The 18,596-nt window shown below is 49.5% G+C and overlaps 1 protein-coding gene across 4 annotated transcripts in view; it reads left to right on the top strand.

The window, feature by feature from the left end:
* Nucleotides 1-4,158: 4,158 nt before the first annotated feature.
* The window catches only part of ACOT7 (acyl-CoA thioesterase 7), a 105,654-nt gene continuing 91,216 nt past the window's right edge, over nt 4,159-18,596 (top strand). For 2 of the 4 annotated variants that reach the window (XM_054009441.1, XM_054009440.1), the window contains exons 1-2: nt 4,159-4,268; nt 17,490-17,607. In XM_054009441.1, the coding sequence (XP_053865416.1) occupies nt 4,216-4,268; nt 17,490-17,607 (171 nt within the window). In that variant the 5' untranslated portion in view covers nt 4,159-4,215. Of the gene's footprint in view, nt 4,269-13,809; nt 13,875-17,489; nt 17,608-18,455; nt 18,559-18,596 lie in introns of those variants that run through there. The other 2 variants (XM_054009442.1, XM_054009443.1) reach the window with 2 other exon arrangements.

Below are 18,596 nucleotides of genomic sequence, written 5' to 3'. Positions count from 1 at the left end.
CAACGCAGTAAGCTAGGCCGGCACATAGACAGATATACTGTGAGGGGTGTAGGTTCTGCTTCTTTCCCATGGATCTGTCCACTGATGTTCTTAGTCTTAAATAAAATGCAAACCATGCAAATGAGGGTGACCAGATGGTCCCAATTTTATAGGGACAGTCCTGATATTTGGGGCTTTGTCTTATATAGGGTCCTATTACCCCCTACTCCCTGTCCCAATTTTTCACACTTGCTGTCTGGTCATCCTAATGCAAATGAAATCAGACCAGCCATGAATCAGTATAAATAATTGGCATTTTTGAAAATTCAAGAACCACTTTGTCCTTAAATAATAGATGAGGGAGAGAAAAATCCCCAAATAGACATGGAAGAGAAGTGCAGTTTTAACACAAGATGGAGACAGATTGCCAAGTCATTGCTGCTGAGGATACAGCATAGCACAAGAAAGCTAACCTTGTGCAAGTGATTTGCAGAGGGCAAGTACTTATAAACAATAATCATAAAGCCTGGTCTCTCTTCTGCCCAGGGATCATACTTGATAGACAGAAGTAAAATGTTCTAACTGCAGGGCCTGGTTCACTGCGGTGGTACCCCACTGGAGTTACATTGATGTAAAACTGGAGTAAAGGAGTGGTGAACCAAGCCCCCAGAAATGTAGAGAAGAGGGAGGGAATGGTGTTCGTCATTTCATAGTCCAGTTACAAGAGTCTAATGTGAGTGAGATGAGCAGAAAGGGAGAGTTCCCAGCAACGTTTGGAAGGAGACATTAGCTTTAGATGGAAATATCCATTTAATTTCTCTAAAAATCTGTTCCATTCAGTCACCTCATGGCCCATTTCTGCAACAGTTAGTCACTGTAAGTAGCACTTAGTTGCACTGGTGTCAGTGGACAGCTCACTTGTAAGAGTGATCATTACCCAGACTCAGCCAGGCTTGCAGAATTGGCTGTTAACTAATGCCAATGCTATTGGTATTGTAATATAAACTACAACTCTGGAAAAATGACTGTGTTGGTCTCTTTTGTGGCCATGTACAAGATGTCATAGTGGATTCAGCCAGTCTGAGGATCTGGAGAGCATAATACTACTGTCCTTCACATTGCTTTCCAGCAGGGGCCAGTTATCATTCTGGAAATATAAACACAAAATGTTTCTTCTGGTCTTCACCTGCTCCCTGATGCTGAATCCCTATAGAGCTGCCTGTGTTATGGTTTGGAGTATGAGTCTCTTAGGCCTTGAGCAGGAATGCTTAACAAGTCTACATGGCACCTCATATTCCTGCTATCTCTGAGTTTGAAATCAAATTTCAATCACTTTCAACAATGACAATTCAGCACCAAGTGCACTTAAGGATAGAATCTGCTCTCGCACTGGTGTGAAACTGGAATAACCCCATTAAAGTCACTGGAGTCTCTAAGCTATTCCTCCTAGTTATTGAAAACTGGTGTCAGTTATGAAATGACAATAGGTCAGCTAGACACCAAGAAGCAATTAATGACTGTCAATTTGGAATTCCTATGTGTCCCGGAGTATTGGGGGACTCAGGGCCCTGCACCCCCGGCTTCCTGCGATTCACCATGACTCTCAGCCAGCCAGTAAAGCAGAAGGTTTATTTGGATGACAGGAATACAGTCCAAGACAGGTCTTGCAGGCACAGACAACAGGGCCCCCCTCAGTTAGGTCCAGCTTGGAGTCCCAGGGCATGCCAGCCCACCCCCCTTTGGGGGGTCAGAGCCATCTCTGCCTCCTTCCAGCCTGCTTCCAGCACTCCGCTCTCCGCGCCCCCTCCCACAGCCTTTGTTCAGTTTCCCGGGCCCCGGAGTCACCTGACCTCCAACCCCCTCCTGGGTTCTCATGTTACAAGCTCAGGTATGTTCCCTTGGGCAGATTCCCATCCCCCGATGCAGACCATCCTAGTCACACTCCCCTGTCAGCATTCCCACACCCCAGCAAGAACAGTCCCAGTTCGTCACACTATGTAGTAGTGTTCTTTGTCTGCCAGACAATTAAGAACATTAAATTCCCACTCTTGGTTCTAGTCATGTGGGTCGTGTTGCTATGTTCCAAGAAAAAACAGAAGCATCTTGTTAGTGTTTGACTTGTGATCTGAAAAGTTAATCCCAAGAAGAGCAGCCCTGAGCTGTATGGTGACTTTCCTGAAAACACTCAAGAACTTGGAGTGGCAGGAATTTAATCCCCAGAGTGAATCATTCACTTTTCTTTCTTGTTCTTGGAACCAGAGCATTGTGCTTCACCCTGATGAGATCACTCTGTATCCTGGGAGCACAGGTCACACAGTTCAGATGGCAGCAGTGACATTTCACACAGGTATGAGATCCGACTCTAGGTGTCTCTGTTGGACCATATCACCTGAAGTAGCTCCCTGCACTCCACGTTGGCTGAAAAATGACTGGTCACTGCCACCCTTTCAGTGTGGGGAGGAGAACAGGGCCAGAACTTGACGCCTCTCTAAGAATGACAATTTTGTGTTATTAATGGAGTTGGTCAAAACTTAGAATTTCTGTTTGGTGGGAAATGTCATGGACAGGGAGACAATTACACAAACAAAGCTGGGTTTGTTGAAATAATTTTGTCTGATGAAAACCTGGTTCAGTGAAAATTTTCTAATCTGCTCTAGTTGTAAATTGTCTAGCTGCAGTCCTGCCTCTCACATGTCATTTGGTGCAGCCACCCAGGTGTGACACAGATCTACTCTCCCTTCACTTTTATGGCTGACATGTTTTACATCAGATATAAAGACTAATGGGTTGGAGCTACTTACACCACAGGGAAGAATCCCACACCATCTTCACTCTCCTGCATGAAGAATTGTCTGCATCCCCCTCAGTTTGTGTCTTTGTTCCACATTTGGGCTTTGCGGGGGGAGAGATAGGGCTGCCAAAGGACACTGGTGCCTGGAAGTCACAGTGACAAGCACCCTCAATAGCTACCTTTGATGGAGTGGCTAGAGAGACAGATACATTGATTAGATAGACAGACATGCTGTATGGGGAGTGAGGTTGTGTTGCTATATGAAGCAATTTACCACTAAAACATTACCTGTAATGGAATGATCAAGAGGTCCATGAATCACAACAGGGTAACGGTGGGTCCTCATGACTATGCCTCCTTCTCATTCCTTCCCCCGCAGGTTAGGCTGTGTTTACACTTAAAACCCTACAATGGCATAGCTGCAGCTGCACTGCTGTAGCGCTTCAATATAGACACTTGCTCCAGTGACGGGAGGAGTTTTTACTGTTCCTGTAGTTAATCTACCTCCTCTTGATCAACCTAATGCTGTCTACACCAGCCGTTAGGTCTGCTTAACTACGTCTGCTGGGGGGTGGGTTTTCCACACTTCTGAGAAATGAACTGTGCCAGTGTGAGTTTCCAGCCTAGACAGCCTTTACTCTCCCACCATTTCTAGAGCTGGACTCTAAGCAATTCAGAGCAAGGCCCCTTGCTTTGTGCGTCTTCTGGAAACCACCTGCCCCGTGTTTGGGTGTCTGATATCTAATTACTATGAAGGCAGCAGTCTTTCCATAGTTAGGGTTGCATTCTAAAAGGAGCTAATCATGGATCCTAAATTGCTGACTTTCCCCTAAAGTTGCTGAGCAAAGGGTGCAGAATTTCACCGAGGGTTCACTTTTATGTTCTCTGACTGTGCTGTGGAGTTTTTCCTTTTTTTTTTTTTTTTTTTTTTTAAATATTTAACACAAAGCCAGTGACTGTAAGTGCCAAATAAAATCTCTCCTGGGCTATCCCACTTCTCACGGTTGACTGACAGCTCTTACAAAAACAAACGATTGTCTCTCCATGCAAACCAGGGCAGTGCAGGGGGATCACGAGTGAATCTAGGGCAACGACTAGGATTCTCCCCCCAGTGTTGAAGGGTGTCACTTTTACCCCCTAGTCCCGTTCTAGGGGAACGGGCAGAGGCTGGGCCCAGGCACGTACAAAGCGACTGGGAGGGCAAGGAGCACGTGTGGTGTCAACCCATGGGTTGTGACGTCACAGCGGGGAGGTGATGACGCAGCACCATGACCTCATGCTGCGCGGGGCGGGGCGGGACTCCTGGGCGCTCAGAGCCAACAGGGGCGGGGCCAACGCCCGGGGGCGGGGCCCGCGCAGGCCCCGCCCCCGCCCCGGTCCCCATTCATCGCCGCCGGCTGCAAGTGCATCCGCGGCGCGCCCAGGTCCGGCCCAGCTCCGCCGCCATGTCCGCGCGGGGGCCCGCGGGCGCCGGCCCGGCCGCCATCCAGCTCAGCAGGTAACGGGCCGGGGCCCTGTCCCTGTCCCGGGGGAGCCCCCGCGGGCCCGAGCTGTGCAGGGCCGGGGCGCGGGGGGGGGCTGAGAGCCACTGAACCGAGCTGTAACCCCGGCGTGTGAGGGAACCGCCCGCAGCCCCTGGGTGTGTCCAGCGCGGGGTGGCAGGGGGGCGACCCCCCCCCAGCCCCTGTGTGTGTCCAGCGCGGGGTGGCAGGGGGGCGACCCCCCCCCCAGCCCCTGTGTGTGTCCAGCGCGGGGTGGCAGGGGGGTGACCCCCCCCCCAGCCCCTGTGTGTGTCCAGCGCGGGGTGGCAGGGGGGCGACCCCCCCCCCCCAGCCCCTGTGTGTGTCCAGCGCGGGGTGGCAGGGGGGCGACCCCCCCCCCCCAGCCCCTGGGTGTGTCCAGCGCGGGGTGGCAGGGGGGCGACCCCCCCCCAGCCCCTGGGTGTGTCCAGCGCGGGGTGGCAGGGGGGCGACCCCCCCCCCCAGCCCCTGTGTGTGTCCAGCGCGGGGTGGCAGGGGGGCGACCCCCCCCCCCAGCCCCTGGGTGTGTCCAGCGCGGGGTGGCAGGGGGGCGACCCCCCCCCAGCCCCTGTGTGTGTCCAGTGCGGGGTGGCAGGGGGGCGACCCCCCCCCCAGCCCCTGTGTGTGTCCAGTGCGGGGTGGCAGGGGGGCGACCCCCCCCCAGCCCCTGTGTGTGTCCAGTGCGGGGTGGCAGGGGGGCGACCCCCCCCCAGCCCCTGTGTGTGTCCAGTGCGGGGTGGCAGGGGGGCGACCCCCCCCCCCAGCCCCTGTGTGTGTCCAGTGCGGGGTGGCAGGGGGGCGACCCCCCCCCGCCCCGCAGTGGCTCACAGCCTGGCCTGGGGCACTCGGTGTCGGGCTCTGGGCGGCTCAGGTTGGGCATGGGGCAGCCCTTGGTTCTGGTTCCCGGGCCGGGCTCCTCAGTGGGGTGAGCCCAGCTTGGGGGTGAAGTGCTGGGACCTGTGGGTGGGGAACCTCCTGCAGCCCCAGAAACCCTGGGAACCGCACTGGTGCCTGTGGAGACCCTCTGCCATGGTGGGCCCTGTCTGCTGTCTCCCCCCCAGCCGTGGCGGGCCAGAGCCTGTGGTCAGTGCCCTTCCCCCAGTAGAAGGGGAGCTGAGTGCGGTGAAGGGGGGCCATGGCTGTGAAATCAAACGGTGGCTCCTGTCACACTGCAGATGATGTGCTGTGTGACTGCAGAAAAGTCCGTTCACCTTTCTGCCCCTCACTTGCACAGTCCGAGCTGGTGAGCATGGGCCTGGGAAGTGTTGGTGAGTGCAGAATGCTAATGGTACAAGCAGCTTCAGTTGCACTGGGGTGGTGCTGGAATCATGGGGTCACTGCCTCTAATGCATGTGTCGAGAATGTTGTCAATGAAAACCCTCCTGGTGGCCAGATCAATAGACCCAGTCTACTAGCTGGACATATCTGAATTGCTCTGGCTTCTGTCTCCTGGCATCTTTAGTAATGTGCACATGGGAATAATTAGGTTTTAAAAAACAGGCTGTGAGAGGTTTCAGCATCCTTTGGGGGTATAGTAATCCACTTATTCTTCAGGGGCCTTTATCTAAACGCACTTATGATCAGGATTCAGTTGAGAAACTCCCTGGTACAGTTTGCTGTAATCCTCTCTCAAATTATGCTGACTCATTGGATTTCATCTCCTTGTGCTGTTAAGAGGTCTAGCTGAATAAATCCATGTTTGTAAACCTATTCTCAATGTTTGCAAAGCACCTAGCAAAGTTTTGAGTTTAGATGCATAACATTTCTCCTACAGGCTTCGGGGCACAGAGTTCTCAGTAGGCCCTGTTCTCTCTAATGTATCAAGATAGACTGCAGGCTGAGACAATATCTTGTCTAGCTCGCTGTCTAGGATGGAAGGAGCTATTTCCCTTGCAGTTGTAAAGTCTCGATGAAGTTGCATGACTGTAGTACTTCTGGGAAATGCATTTTGTATAAGATGGTCTCACTTTGTGTGTTTACAGTTGTATCCCATTTGGTACATGTTGATGTTGATCCAGTTTGGAGCATGGTTTTTTTTCTCTAGCTGTAACACTGCCATACTGTGGCCTACCCTTAGGCGTTGGTTTGCAGCTGTGTTCCTGAAGTGGTCTCTGCAGGAGTCTGAGGGTGACTAAGGTAAAAGCAAATAAACATTCTTGATGAGCTTTGATTTAAATGCCTCTTGTCTTGGTATCTAAATGCCAGGCAACTAAATGGTATCAGTTTATAGCAAAAACAATGCTACCTCTCCCGGATGCGCCTGTAGCTGATCTTGGTGTCCTAGACCTGGCTGCTTCTCTCCCCTCCCCTGTGAACAGGATTGTGTGGATCTGTTTATTTTGTGGCAGTGGTTACAGGTGTTTCTGCCAAGAGGCTTTCTGGAGCGTCCTTTATGATGGGGAGGTGGGGAGTGCTGGGGTAGATTTAAAGCAAAAGACATGCCCACCATGATCAATAGAACTCGCCTCTCACTAAAGACTGACCCAGTTCAGTATGCTCCATTACGTTGCCCCCTTCTTGCTCTTGCAAGGTTTCTTCTTAGTGCAACAGTGGAAGTGGAGCCATTGCACTGCCCTGGTAGGATAATCAAGATAACTGTTAAACTGCAACATTTGTGTATCGTTCTTCTTGTTTTTAAGGGAAGATCTTTTAAAAACAAACAAACAAAAAACCCCAAACACGTTCTCCCTGTTACAGGGAGCCCGATTTGACCTGGCATCCTTTCATTAATTCCTATTTACCATTGGCCTATTGCACAACTGAAGCAAGATGCCAATGGTTAGGATTGGGATGGCTGTCATGTACTGAGAACTGCTCCCAGGAGCTGGGGAAATGACTGACGCTCCCTGCCCCAACTGCTGACAAACCCTAAGCAATATAGTGCTGATGCAATTGAAGGAAGCCAGGGCATCTGATGGGCAAGTAACTAAGAGAACAGTACTGGTTATAAGTGAACTTTGCTATTACTGGATGGGCCAATAATTCACTGATTAAAGTGGATGTGAATGACCGTGAGGTTTGTCATGCAAGTGAAAGGGAACCCTGGGGAGTATAGGTACAAGTTTGGCTGTTGATAGTGAAGTTGGCTGAGATCTTTAGTACTGTACCTGCTGGTATAAAGAATCCCAGTATTTTCATAAGTTTGTTTTCAGATCAAACATAGCTGGGGCAGTGAGGGTGAAACTGATCAGGATGGGTGGAGTTCAGCATTATCTCAGTGCAGCAGGTACTTTGCCACTTTCCTGTTCCTTGCAGGTATTGACAATGTGACACAGGGAGAATTGGAAGTGAATAAACTTCTAGTGTAACTTTTGCAACCACTAAGCTGCTGGCACATTCTCTGCATGTTGGACTCCATGCTTCAGCTGCATGTGTTTGAACTTTGTATCGAATCTCTACTGGTAGCATGTCAATAGCCCTCAGAAGTAGGGAGGGTGGAGAAGCTTTTCTTGGATTAATGCCCTCTCATGCTGAGCCATGCTAGTCTCTGTTACAAATCTCAGTGGAATTGCTCCTTTACACACAGGTATTGTACTGTTAAAGGGTCATGGTCCATTTTGAGTCATGGATGAGGTTTGGGTGCATAAAATAAAATTTTGATTTTTAATATGGGAACTCTGGTACAAGAAAACTGTTTGCTAATGTTTCCCTGCAATACTTGCACCACCAACATTGGTGACACTCTAAAAGTGAAACTAACTAATCAGCATTCATGGGTAAATCTGAGTGACATGGAGAACATAAACCAGTGGCATCATAAACAATGGAAAGGGACTGGTCCTAAAAACTTGATTTCAGTAGTCTAAGGTGAGCAAACTTGTTTTTAAGAGATTTTTAACCTGGCAATGCTCCTCCTTGACACAAGGAATGACTCTGCTTGACATTACTTTAGTTAGCTAGCTTTGGAGAGCGCTTCCAGTAGGCTCTGGAATGAAATGTCCTGAGTCCCTTATGGCCCTTTGCTGAAGGTTTGGTGGGCATCTTACGTTGGAATAAGAGACATGGCAGTAGCTGATGGAGGCCAGGTGGAAATGAGGGTGGTAAAGTAGAGGGCCTGCTAGGAGTGCGGATGGGGTTTGTGAGGATTGATAGAAGGAGACTGTCTTTCTATCTCTGCTTCAAGTGTCCTCCAGGTTTGCTTATGTGCATGGCCACACTATGATAGCATTTATGTTAAAAGGCCAGGGACAGATCTTCATCTCGTGTTGAAAAGGGCGGCGGTGCAGTGAGCTGTAGTGGTTCAGATTGTAGTCCTCAGAAATGGTGTAGATGCTGCTAGGGCAGTTGGCTTAAATGTAGTCACCACAAATAAGATTCTGATAGTGCTCTGCATGTGGAGGGAGGTTGCTTCCTGGCAGGTATCACTGGGGAAACGGGCTGAGCTAATTCTTTAGCTGCAGTACTGGATACTAGTGTCCTGTCTATCCAGGATGGTCCAACAAGTGATCTTTGTGCCCTAGACCGGAACAAATCACATGCTGCTGCTGGGCTCGCTTGGTAAGTAGTTTGAGTCTAGGTTATCTTTTATTTCAAAAAACTTCCCCCTATTTTTAATAAGGTGCCCCAAGGGTGAAAGATACAGTGTTGTAGCTAGGAGTGGAAATTTGGGGGGACCCCAACTTTCGGGTGACTGGGCAATGACAGACTGCTAGCTCATCTTCTCCCCTATGGGGAAGGGATAGCTCAGTCGTTTGAGCATTGGCCTGCTAAACCGAGGGTTGTGAGTTCAATCCTTGAGGGGGCCACTTAGGGATCTGGGGCAAAAATAAGTACTTGGTCCTGCTAGTGAAGGTAGGGGGCTGGACTCGATGACCTTTCAGGGTCCCTTCCAGTTCCATGAGATAGGTATATCTCCATATGTGTGTGTGTGTGTGTGTGTGTGTGTGTATGTGTGTGTGTGTGTATATATATATATATATATAAAAAATCTCCCCTGCTGCCACACCCTGTTCCTAGTCCTGGTGCCCCCAGACACAGGGCGTTCCCTGCCGAGCTGGGCACATGCACGGGGTGGCTCAGACAATGGCAAGGCAGAGCTGCTGGAGCGTAGCTTTCTGAAGGGCGGGCGCAGAGCTCCGTCCTGCATCTCAGGTGCCCGAGTGACGCTCCGGGCCGCTGCGACAGCACTGCACCCCTGCTCAGGTCTGGGTGGGCCTGGGTGGCTACGCCCCTGACAGACACTGCCTAGCATTTATAGGCTGACTGATGCACTGCTCTTTTGAAAGGTTGCTGATCCATCCCCACTGGAGGGAGACAAGTATACGTCCTGCGCTGCAGCCTGTGATGCTTTATACATGGTCACTCCCTTTTGTGACAGCAGGGGCCACTGGTGCAGTGGCACAAACCCTTCGTCGCCTTTGTCGATGTTTCCAGCGCCTCAGGACTCGCAGATAGAGCCCTCTAGCCCCTCTAACGGGCTGTGCCACGGCCTGGACAGCAGAGGTGACTGTACGGAACAGATACACGAGGCGGAAAGGAACCTGCACCTCTTGGCACTGGCTGCTTCCATGATAAACTGATAGTTATTTACAGAAGCACCAAATGTTTTCAGTCCTACTCAAGAGATCAGCCAGTACAAAGCAGAGTGGAAGTTAAAAGCAGTGTCTTAAAGTCCAATGACTAATGGAATCTGCATTATTGGCTCATGGGTGTAAATGAAACTTTGGTTTAACTTGGACGTTTTATAAAACAGTGTGCAATGATCCGTCGTTTGATCCGATGCTTGTGAAAACAAGGGCGTGTGGCTTACGGGGCTATAACGAAGAATTCTCATTCCAGTGTGTGAAACCATCTAAAACTACATTGGAGTGAAAATTTGTGAATAGCTTTTTCATAAAAAAATACACCCCCAAACGCCTGCAACTTGCGGATCTATGCATTGTTAAACTCTGGAAGGATCTTCTGGCTCCTAAGGAACTTTGCTCCCCCCTCCCCCGGAATGATGGACACTTATCTTCCAGAGTGCAGTGATCTGGAGGGGGACGATCTCTCTCTGTAGTCTAAAGAAAATTGTTACAAATAATTCTAAGTTAAAAGCATTTGTCTAAATACCCTCTCTGCTCCCCCACCCGAGGAAATAGATGGTGAAAGCTCCCTCTCCCCGCTATAAATATGTAAAATATTTTTAATTGCTGCTTTAAGTTCTGTTGTCTAGCTTCAGAGGAATCCCTCTTCCCAGGACATGTATTGTCAAGCTCTAACTAGAGCAGAACATGTTAATCTCTAAATACATAGTCTGCATGGATGACTTGGAATGTTCTATACACAATTTCATGTGATCACTCATAAGCAGATAGGGGCTCTGCTCAACCACAGAATTCTCTAGGACTTCATTTGCGTGCATTTCCTATGCTGAAATCGGTCACTGATCTAATGCAAGAATGCTGCAGGTACAGCTATCCATACGTACCCTTCAGAAAGGAGTGAAACTTTTGCCTATTAACATGAATCCCAAAAGGTGAGTGGGAGATGTTCCCTAGTTTTCATTGAGATACCGGAGGTCTTGTCTGAGATGCCTACAGCAGCTTCCTGTGGCTCTGGGTAGCGCTGCTGAAGAGAGAGCTCCCTTTGGGGTTGCCTGATAAAGCTGCAGAGAAAAGGTTACAAGTGGATTAAGTTTCTGAAATGTACAGACTGCTTTAATGTAGCCAACGCTATAGGTTGGTCTGGTCTTTTGCCTTACTAAATGTAAAATGTGACACTAAATTTGTTTTTGATGGCTCTCAAATGGCAATTGTAGTTGGACTATGGCAGATTGTAACTGGTTAGCGTAGTTGTACAGTTATTTGTACAGCTTTATTCATGGATATGAAATGGTTGAAGAGCAGGATTGGAACAACTGGGATGGAGCAAGTGAGCTGCCGGCAGCTTCCTTCCGACTTCCGGCTAGCTAATTCAATACTTGGTCTATCAGATCAGCAGGTCTCTCCCCAAGGTGGGTGAGGGAGGTGGGATTATGTGTGATGCTTTGTTTTTCCCATTGCATTTAGCAGTAGGGGTCACTGCCTGTGACAAGGATGCTGTCCCAGGTAGGGACTCTAACTAGTGAGATTAGGGGATAATTTCCTGGGGTCCCATGCCAGACTTGCTAGAGCGTGTCTGTGAAATAGAGACTCTTGAAGTATTTACAAGCAGTTCTACTGCTCTACTCCACCCTGCTGACTTCTGAACTCTGATACTGCAGGTATCCAGGGCAGCCAGTCTGAAATTATTGGGTCACGCGAGAGGTACAGATTAACAAATGAGAAGTGCTGTGTAATCCAGTGACTTTCTCAGCATAGCTGTATCCAGGCAGAATGACTTTAGTCTCATTTGTCGTCTCAGGCATACCTCGGGCTCTCGCAAAGTCTGGAGTTCTTTAGCTTTTTGGTTAAACACATGACACGGGGGAAGAGCTGAGAAGAATCTGCAGACAGGACTTACTAAGGAGATCGAGCTGCACGTGGTACTGTGTTCCACTGGACTCTAGCTCATTCCTTATGTAAGAGGACTTGAAGACTGGTGCATGTCCACACTAGAAGTGGTGCAGTGATGGCTTTGGAGCTATGCTGCTGTCGAACTATAATGTAGACCCTTGCTGCAGCGACGAAAGGGGTTTTTCCTGTCACTTTGGTAAATCCACCCCTCACTTGGCAGTAGCTGGGATGATGGAGAATTCTTCCACCGTAGCACTTGTAGTGTAGACATCAGGGGTGTGAATCTTACCCCCATGAGCAAAGTAGTTAGGGTGACCTACGTGTTAGGTGTAGCCCTGGCTTTGTTTCCACTGTAAAAGTGTGGGGTGGAGTGCTAGTCCTCCAGCTAGAAAATGATAGGAAAGAGGAAATGTTTGACATGCAGCCCTTAAACCGGTCATCACTTCGCCTGCTCTAGTAAGGCTGGCGTTTCTAGCTAGGCAGTACCTTTGCACGAACAAATCTTTTTTTTTTTTTTTGGTCAGTTAGTCTGATGCAGAGGGAAATTAATCATTTCATGTAGCCTCTGTGAAAAGCCTGTCTCTTACTTCCATGCCCATATAAACTTTGCTTCCAAACTTGTCACCGATTACTTGGAACTATTGGGTGAGTTTAAGGCAAGGGTGGGGAACCTTTTTTGTATTGGGCCATTGACCCACTGAAAAAATCAGTGGCGGGCTGCACATGTTCAACTTACCTGCCGCGGGGTGGGGCGGGGGGGATGCTGAGACGGCAGGGTGAGCCAGCACTCCCCGGCAGGTGAGTTGAACGTGTGTGGCCTGCAGGCTGAATGAAAATGAGCTGTAGGTTCCCTACCCCTGGTTTAAGGAAGCTCACTAGTGGCTGAACACAATAGATTGTTCCTCTTGCTGAGTGACTGCAATCTAGGAAAAGGAAAACTGTTTTTTCCTCATTGCTCCTTCTCGGTCTCACGGGGGTCTGATCCTGTGAGGGGCTGAACATCCCCATCATCAGTGGCAGTGGCAGGATCCATGCAGGGATCAGGCCCAGTCTAAGAGGGGTGAATTCTTTTGTGGGGACTTGTCATTTAGTGCTTCTGGGCAGAAGTGCCTCACCACAAGGCTGGGGAGGAACTTGCAGAATAGTCCAACTGACGTGGTGCCATATGTGTGTCTGTCTCGTTCCTTGCCCCTGACAGTGGCCAATACTAAACTAGTTGGGCCAATGGTCTGCTCTGGCAGGGCTGTGCTTGGACTTCAAACCAAACGGAGGATGTGAGGAATCCAGGTCCCTTCTACGAGTCTCTGCACTCTGCAGCCTTTAAAGAACATTAACGTTGTTGATCCCGTCCCTCCATCCTCTCCCTGCACCCCTTTAATGTTGAGAACTGGGATGGGTTGCTGTCTTGGGGCAGTCTCCGCTGCTGTCGGAGGAATAGCCCGGAGTGGGGGCATAACTCCTAGAATGGAGGAAGCCAGTGCTCTGTGCACATGGATGTGGGGAGCTTGTTCCACATGGATCTCTGGTGCTGAGGAGCCAATGTGAACTGTGTAGCCCTGCAGCCTTCACGCCCCCCTCCCTGGATCTGCCGGCTGAGGACAGAGCTAGCTGACTGGACACAAACAGGCAATGATTTCTGTTCATCCATCAACGCAGTCCCAGAGGCAAATGTAGCAAGGCTTTTGACTAAACTTCAGGTGCAAAGTGGAGGTGGCCCTGGGAAATGCCTAGGAGGACTCCTGGCAGACTCCTGTCAGGCCCTTGTTTGCATTTCCTGGGAAGGCAACGTGTTCGGCACGGCAGCCAGCGGATTGGAGTCTGGTAGGGACAGCATCTCCTACCGGATGTAGCAGCTTTGGGGAGTGACTCTCTTTTGTAATTGTTTATCACATAAGGATTTCCATCACAGCTAGTTTTAAACGAGTCATTCTGATTGGCTAAGGACCCGTCGTCTTCTTTTTGATTGAGCAACATAGGAAGCCACTCGGCTCTTCATTTGGTATTTGTGGCTGAGCTGGAGCAGCAGAAATGACATCACGAGCTGTGGGGTGTGATGCAAATAATGAATGAGGTAACTCCAGGCCTGGTCGCCGGGCTGGCTCTGGGGAGTTACACACAGACTCAAGGGCTCGGTCTGTTCCACACAAGGATGGCCTATCAGCTTATTGGGTATGGGACGTTTATGCTTCTCTTGTATACGGTGTGTGTTTGTCTGAATGCTGCCTAGTAACTGGAAGTATGAGTGGAAACTACAATGTGCGAGTCTCCTAGGCAAGGACGATAGAAAGCTGTCGGGACTAGTCTAGCTCTGGCTGGTCTCGAGGAGGAAGTTGTCTGCAGCAGCCTTGTCTCTAGGCCATGTGGCTGTAGCAGATTAGACTGTCAGGCTGCATATAAATCTATACTTGGCAGTGTGTGCGGAGGGAGGGGATTGTTCCATGTGCTCACAAGAGCTGGGCAGGTTTGTTCAGACTAAGATTATTTACCCCCCAGTAAAACCGTTTTGGTTGTCCTGGAGGTATTTGTGAATTTGACACATTTCTCAAATAGTTGGGAGGGGGAACTAGATTCACAAGGGGACTCGGTTTCCATCCCCACCACAGCCAGAGGACAAGGTGGTGGTGCCGCCCTTTTGACAACCTTTAGCCCAGGGCATAGGGCACTCCCCCAGGTTTGAACCCCCCTCTGCAACAGGGATTTGAATGGAGTCTTCCCCCGCGCCCCCCCCCCCCCCAGTGAGCGCTTTGACCACCAGGCTATTGGGCATTCTGGGTGGGGAGGGGGCTTCATATAAAATACTTGAATTATTCATTGGGCTAGTGAGGCGCACAATAGCCTGGTGCTTTGGACCTGGGTCTTCCACACCCCAGGTGAATGCCCTAACCACTGGGCTAAAGGTTACATGCCAGGCACCACCACCACCTGTTTTGGGAATCTAGTCCTTTAAAAATACCTGGAAACAAAATGTTTCGGATCAGTCAGCTTGTTTCATTCGACCCAGAATTGATTGTTTTTGATGTGCTGAAAATTCCCAAAAGATCTGAACTTGGTTTGACCTGAATTTTTTGGAACTGACAGTAAATTAAAAAAAAAAAATCAGTTATTCATCCTGCTCTCCGCCTCAAAGGGGACAGCTCTTTATAAGAGACGGCCTGCACTGAAATCCAGCTGGAATTGTAGAGCAATTGCTGTGGGTTTGGAAGTCGTCTGCACTTTATTTCAATTCTTTATGACTTAGCAGTGCCCCACACCAGCTGCTGCTCTAGTAACAAATATTGTGCTAGTGGGTTTGTTCTGTTATTACGTTATGCTAATTCCTATGAATATAGGAAGTGTTTGCAACAGATCGGATGGGTCAATGGTCCATCCCTCTAAGGTTCTGTCTTTCCAGTACATATGACCCAAATTGCAGAGAAGTAACTGCATCTTGAATTGACTTCTGCACCTGAGGCCTAACCCAGCCATGCCCTGGGATAATCCCCTACCTCCTAAACCCATCAACCCAGTAATCCACAATTAGTCTAGTGGATTAGTTTTCTTTTAACAGAACCTTTTTTGGAAACTATTTTGTATAATAATAACTAATAATAAAAAAGCTGCCAGCTATGCAGCTGTTAAAAAGAGAAATAACTGTTGTGTTTTATATAGTATGTCCAGATAAGGCTGCCTGGAACTAGCTATCGCAGCTTACATCTGCTTCGTCATGCAGAAGTCTGATCAGGGCATGAGATGCTGGAGTTGCTAGTGGTGCTTGGTACAGCTTTAGTTTTTCAGGGTCTTTAAAAGCTGATCTGCTGTGCAGGTGATGGCCTGATGTTGTGCCTTAAAACAGACCATGGGAGGGGTTCCCTGCCCTGAAGAGCTTTCCAACAGATTGAGAGGTGACAGGTCAGAGCAGTCAGGGAGGAGGCTCCCTGTGAATGGGGGCCAGAGGGATAGGAAGGGGGTGAGGGGAGGTTCTGAGACTTGGCGGGTGTATGTGGTTGATAGGCTGCTGGCTCCCAGCGGTGGAGTATCCTCCCAGGGACTCCTACCTGCTCCCGGGCCCTCTCCAGGTCCTGGGTGCTATGGCAGCTCCTCCTGCCCCTCTGGGTCCTGCTCTCCCCTTTGCCCCTCTCCGGCCTGCAGGAGCGGAGTCCCCACAGTATTTCCATAGTGGGGGGGGGGGTCTAGCATCCTCTATCCCTGAGTCTGCCGCCCCTGGTGCAGAGACAACATTGGTGAGAGGAGCAGTCTGAGACCTCACGAAGGTGAGCGTTCAGCTGGGGTTTGAAGAGAGTGATGGCACAGGAAGCCGGGGAGGCTGCTCCGTTACCCATAACTCCGCAGAGGATGCCACATTTGACTTCACTGGCTTATGGTGAGAGACCATCACACCTCTCCCTGCCTGGAACGAGGTTGAATTGTTGATTCATCACATCTGCCGTGTGTGTGGGTGTCAAACTTCCTAACTATCCCTGTGTTTGACACTCTGTCTCTAACATGGCTTTGTGGTTTGGTAACCATGGTTATGGTAAGGGAGGGGAAAAGATATGGTTACCATGGATTTTACTTTGCAGTGTTTTAAATTTAGCAGGGATGGGCACAGCAGTTGTGATCCCTCACAGCACTGTTGCCATCTGGATTGCAGGAGTACAGGGGCAATTATGTTGACTGCTCTCTGGAATTCTCCTCCCAGGGAGGATGTGGAGGAGTGGGGCTTTCTTGTTATGTAGTGGCATTCTGGGTGGCTTTCATGAAATGAGTGGTCTGTCTCAAAGCTGTGAAGGAAAAAGCCCCTAGCTAAGTTGGGGTTGCAAAGACTCGAATAGTCATTGTGAAACCTATAGGTGACTTTCTACAGGACACACACTCTCAGAATTCCCCACTGCTGGCAGTGACCCCCTCAGGTTGTTGAGCTCTGCTGTCCTGTCTTGTTATGGAGGGCGAGGTCAAGTCGTGGTAGGACGTGGTGCTGACAATGCTTTTGGTCCCCTCTGCTCACAATTAAGCCATTCTTGACACCACTTGGTGGGGGCGAGGTGGCTGTTCCTGCTGACCATTGTTGTCTTTGGGCCACGCTCCTAGTGTGGACAGATGGTCTTTCAGGGAGGCCTGTTGACAACTGTGTACCTGACCTATAGGCTTTGCCGGAGGCTACTTGTCCTGTTAGCGATGCTATTTTTGAGGGATCTTGCTTTCTCTGAACAGTCTGTCGGGAATCATGTAGAAGCCGAAATAACTCCCCCCGACTCTTGGGAAGGGAGCATGGTCAATTGGGGAGTGGGAGTTAAGCCATCTGGGTGCTCTTACTTCTGTCACTAACTGGTATGGGGGTAGGCCCCTGTGGGCCCTGGGCCTCATTAACCCTGCTGCGAAATGGGGATTGTGCTGAATGAGCATGCCTGGTTAATTACCATTTGTAAAGCACTTCAAGATCCTCTGACAAATGGGGTTGGAGTGAGGAGGGCTGGATGTTGGCCCCTTTCACCAGCACTAAATTAGTTGTAAAAGAAGCAGGAAGAGAAATTAACAGGAAGCTCTGTTGGCCTGCCCCATCCACTGCATTCTGAATTGCTGCCTTCAGTCCTATTGTCTCCGGTTAGATTGTGCTCACTTCAGGGGCTGGCTTGCTGCACTTCTCTTGCTGGGGAAGGCACCCTAGCTGGAGTTGGATGGGAAGTGAAGGGATTAGCTGTGCTGTGATGTTCTTCAGGCTGGCTGACTCTCCAGCAACTCTCTAGGCAAGGGGGGTGGGATAAGAATTGAAGTTTGAGATATTAAATCTTTCCTCGTCCATTGCAGGATAATGCGTCCGGATGATGCAAACATCGCCGGGAACGTCCATGGGGGGACCATCCTGAAAATGATCGAGGAGGCAGGTGCCATCATCAGCACCCGGCATTGCAATTCCCAGTCAGGGGTACGTACTGTTGCGGCCGGAGCATGTCCATTCCCGCTGCAGCTGTTGACACAGGGTCAAATGCCCAACCCCATGTTATTTACTAACAACTTGGAAGGGACCCAATTGAGTCTGTCCATGTTTCACTGAAAATCACAAGAGAACTGCAAGGATGGGGGGAGAAAATCATGGCAGTAACCGACATTGGTGTCCCCATCTCACATAGCGTGTGTGCCTTTTCCATTCCTGTGGTTGATCTCTGTAAATGACGTTTGTATGTGGTTGATGTTGTACAGGATGTTTACTGCGGCTGTGTTGCTGTTGGAACCTTCACCTTTGCATTTCTGGCTTCTCTTCACTTAGTCATGCAGCCTTAGCTCCAGTTTCTTGCATGATCAGTCCCAGGGCAGTAAATGTGAGTGAGGAACCTGGCCCTTAACTCTGTGTACAATACATAGACAGGTGTCTGATCGGGTATCTAGGTGTCATTTTCTTTAGAAATGCCATCTAGTGGAAAACCCTGGGAAATTTCAGATGTCAGCACTTTCTATTGGCATGCTAGGGGTGAAACTAGCCATTTCCTTCCTCTCTTTCCATTTCATTTTTAAATGAAAGGCCCTGTGTTTCTTGTAGTTCGGAAGACCTAAAACTTGCGAGTGGCTGGGAGTACACTCGGTTAGTGAGTTACCTCCCAAGCTTTGAGATTTCTCGGAGAGAGAAGCACTGTACTTCTCTCACACTCAGCCTCTTCTCTTCCCCTTTTTCCCCCACTTTGGAAACAGAAGTTCTGTCTCTATTTAACAGAGCACTGATATGCCCAAAGCCAGACTGGACTGATGCCTTCCAAGACTTGCAGCTTATCTGTGATCTTTCTATTGATATTCCAAAAGGGCCTGTCTTCTGAGGTCTTTAAAGGGCTGTCTTGGACTTCAAAGTACCTTTTGTCACCTTTCAAACTTGGACTATTCAAAGGTGGGTGTTGGGGAAATAAGCCATTGGAATGTAGTGTA

Source organism: Malaclemys terrapin, chromosome 19 (assembly GCF_027887155.1).
Source record: "Malaclemys terrapin pileata isolate rMalTer1 chromosome 19, rMalTer1.hap1, whole genome shotgun sequence".
Classification (NCBI taxonomy): Eukaryota; Metazoa; Chordata; order Testudines; family Emydidae; genus Malaclemys; species Malaclemys terrapin.
This window is presented reverse-complemented; position numbering and strand designations above follow the sequence as displayed.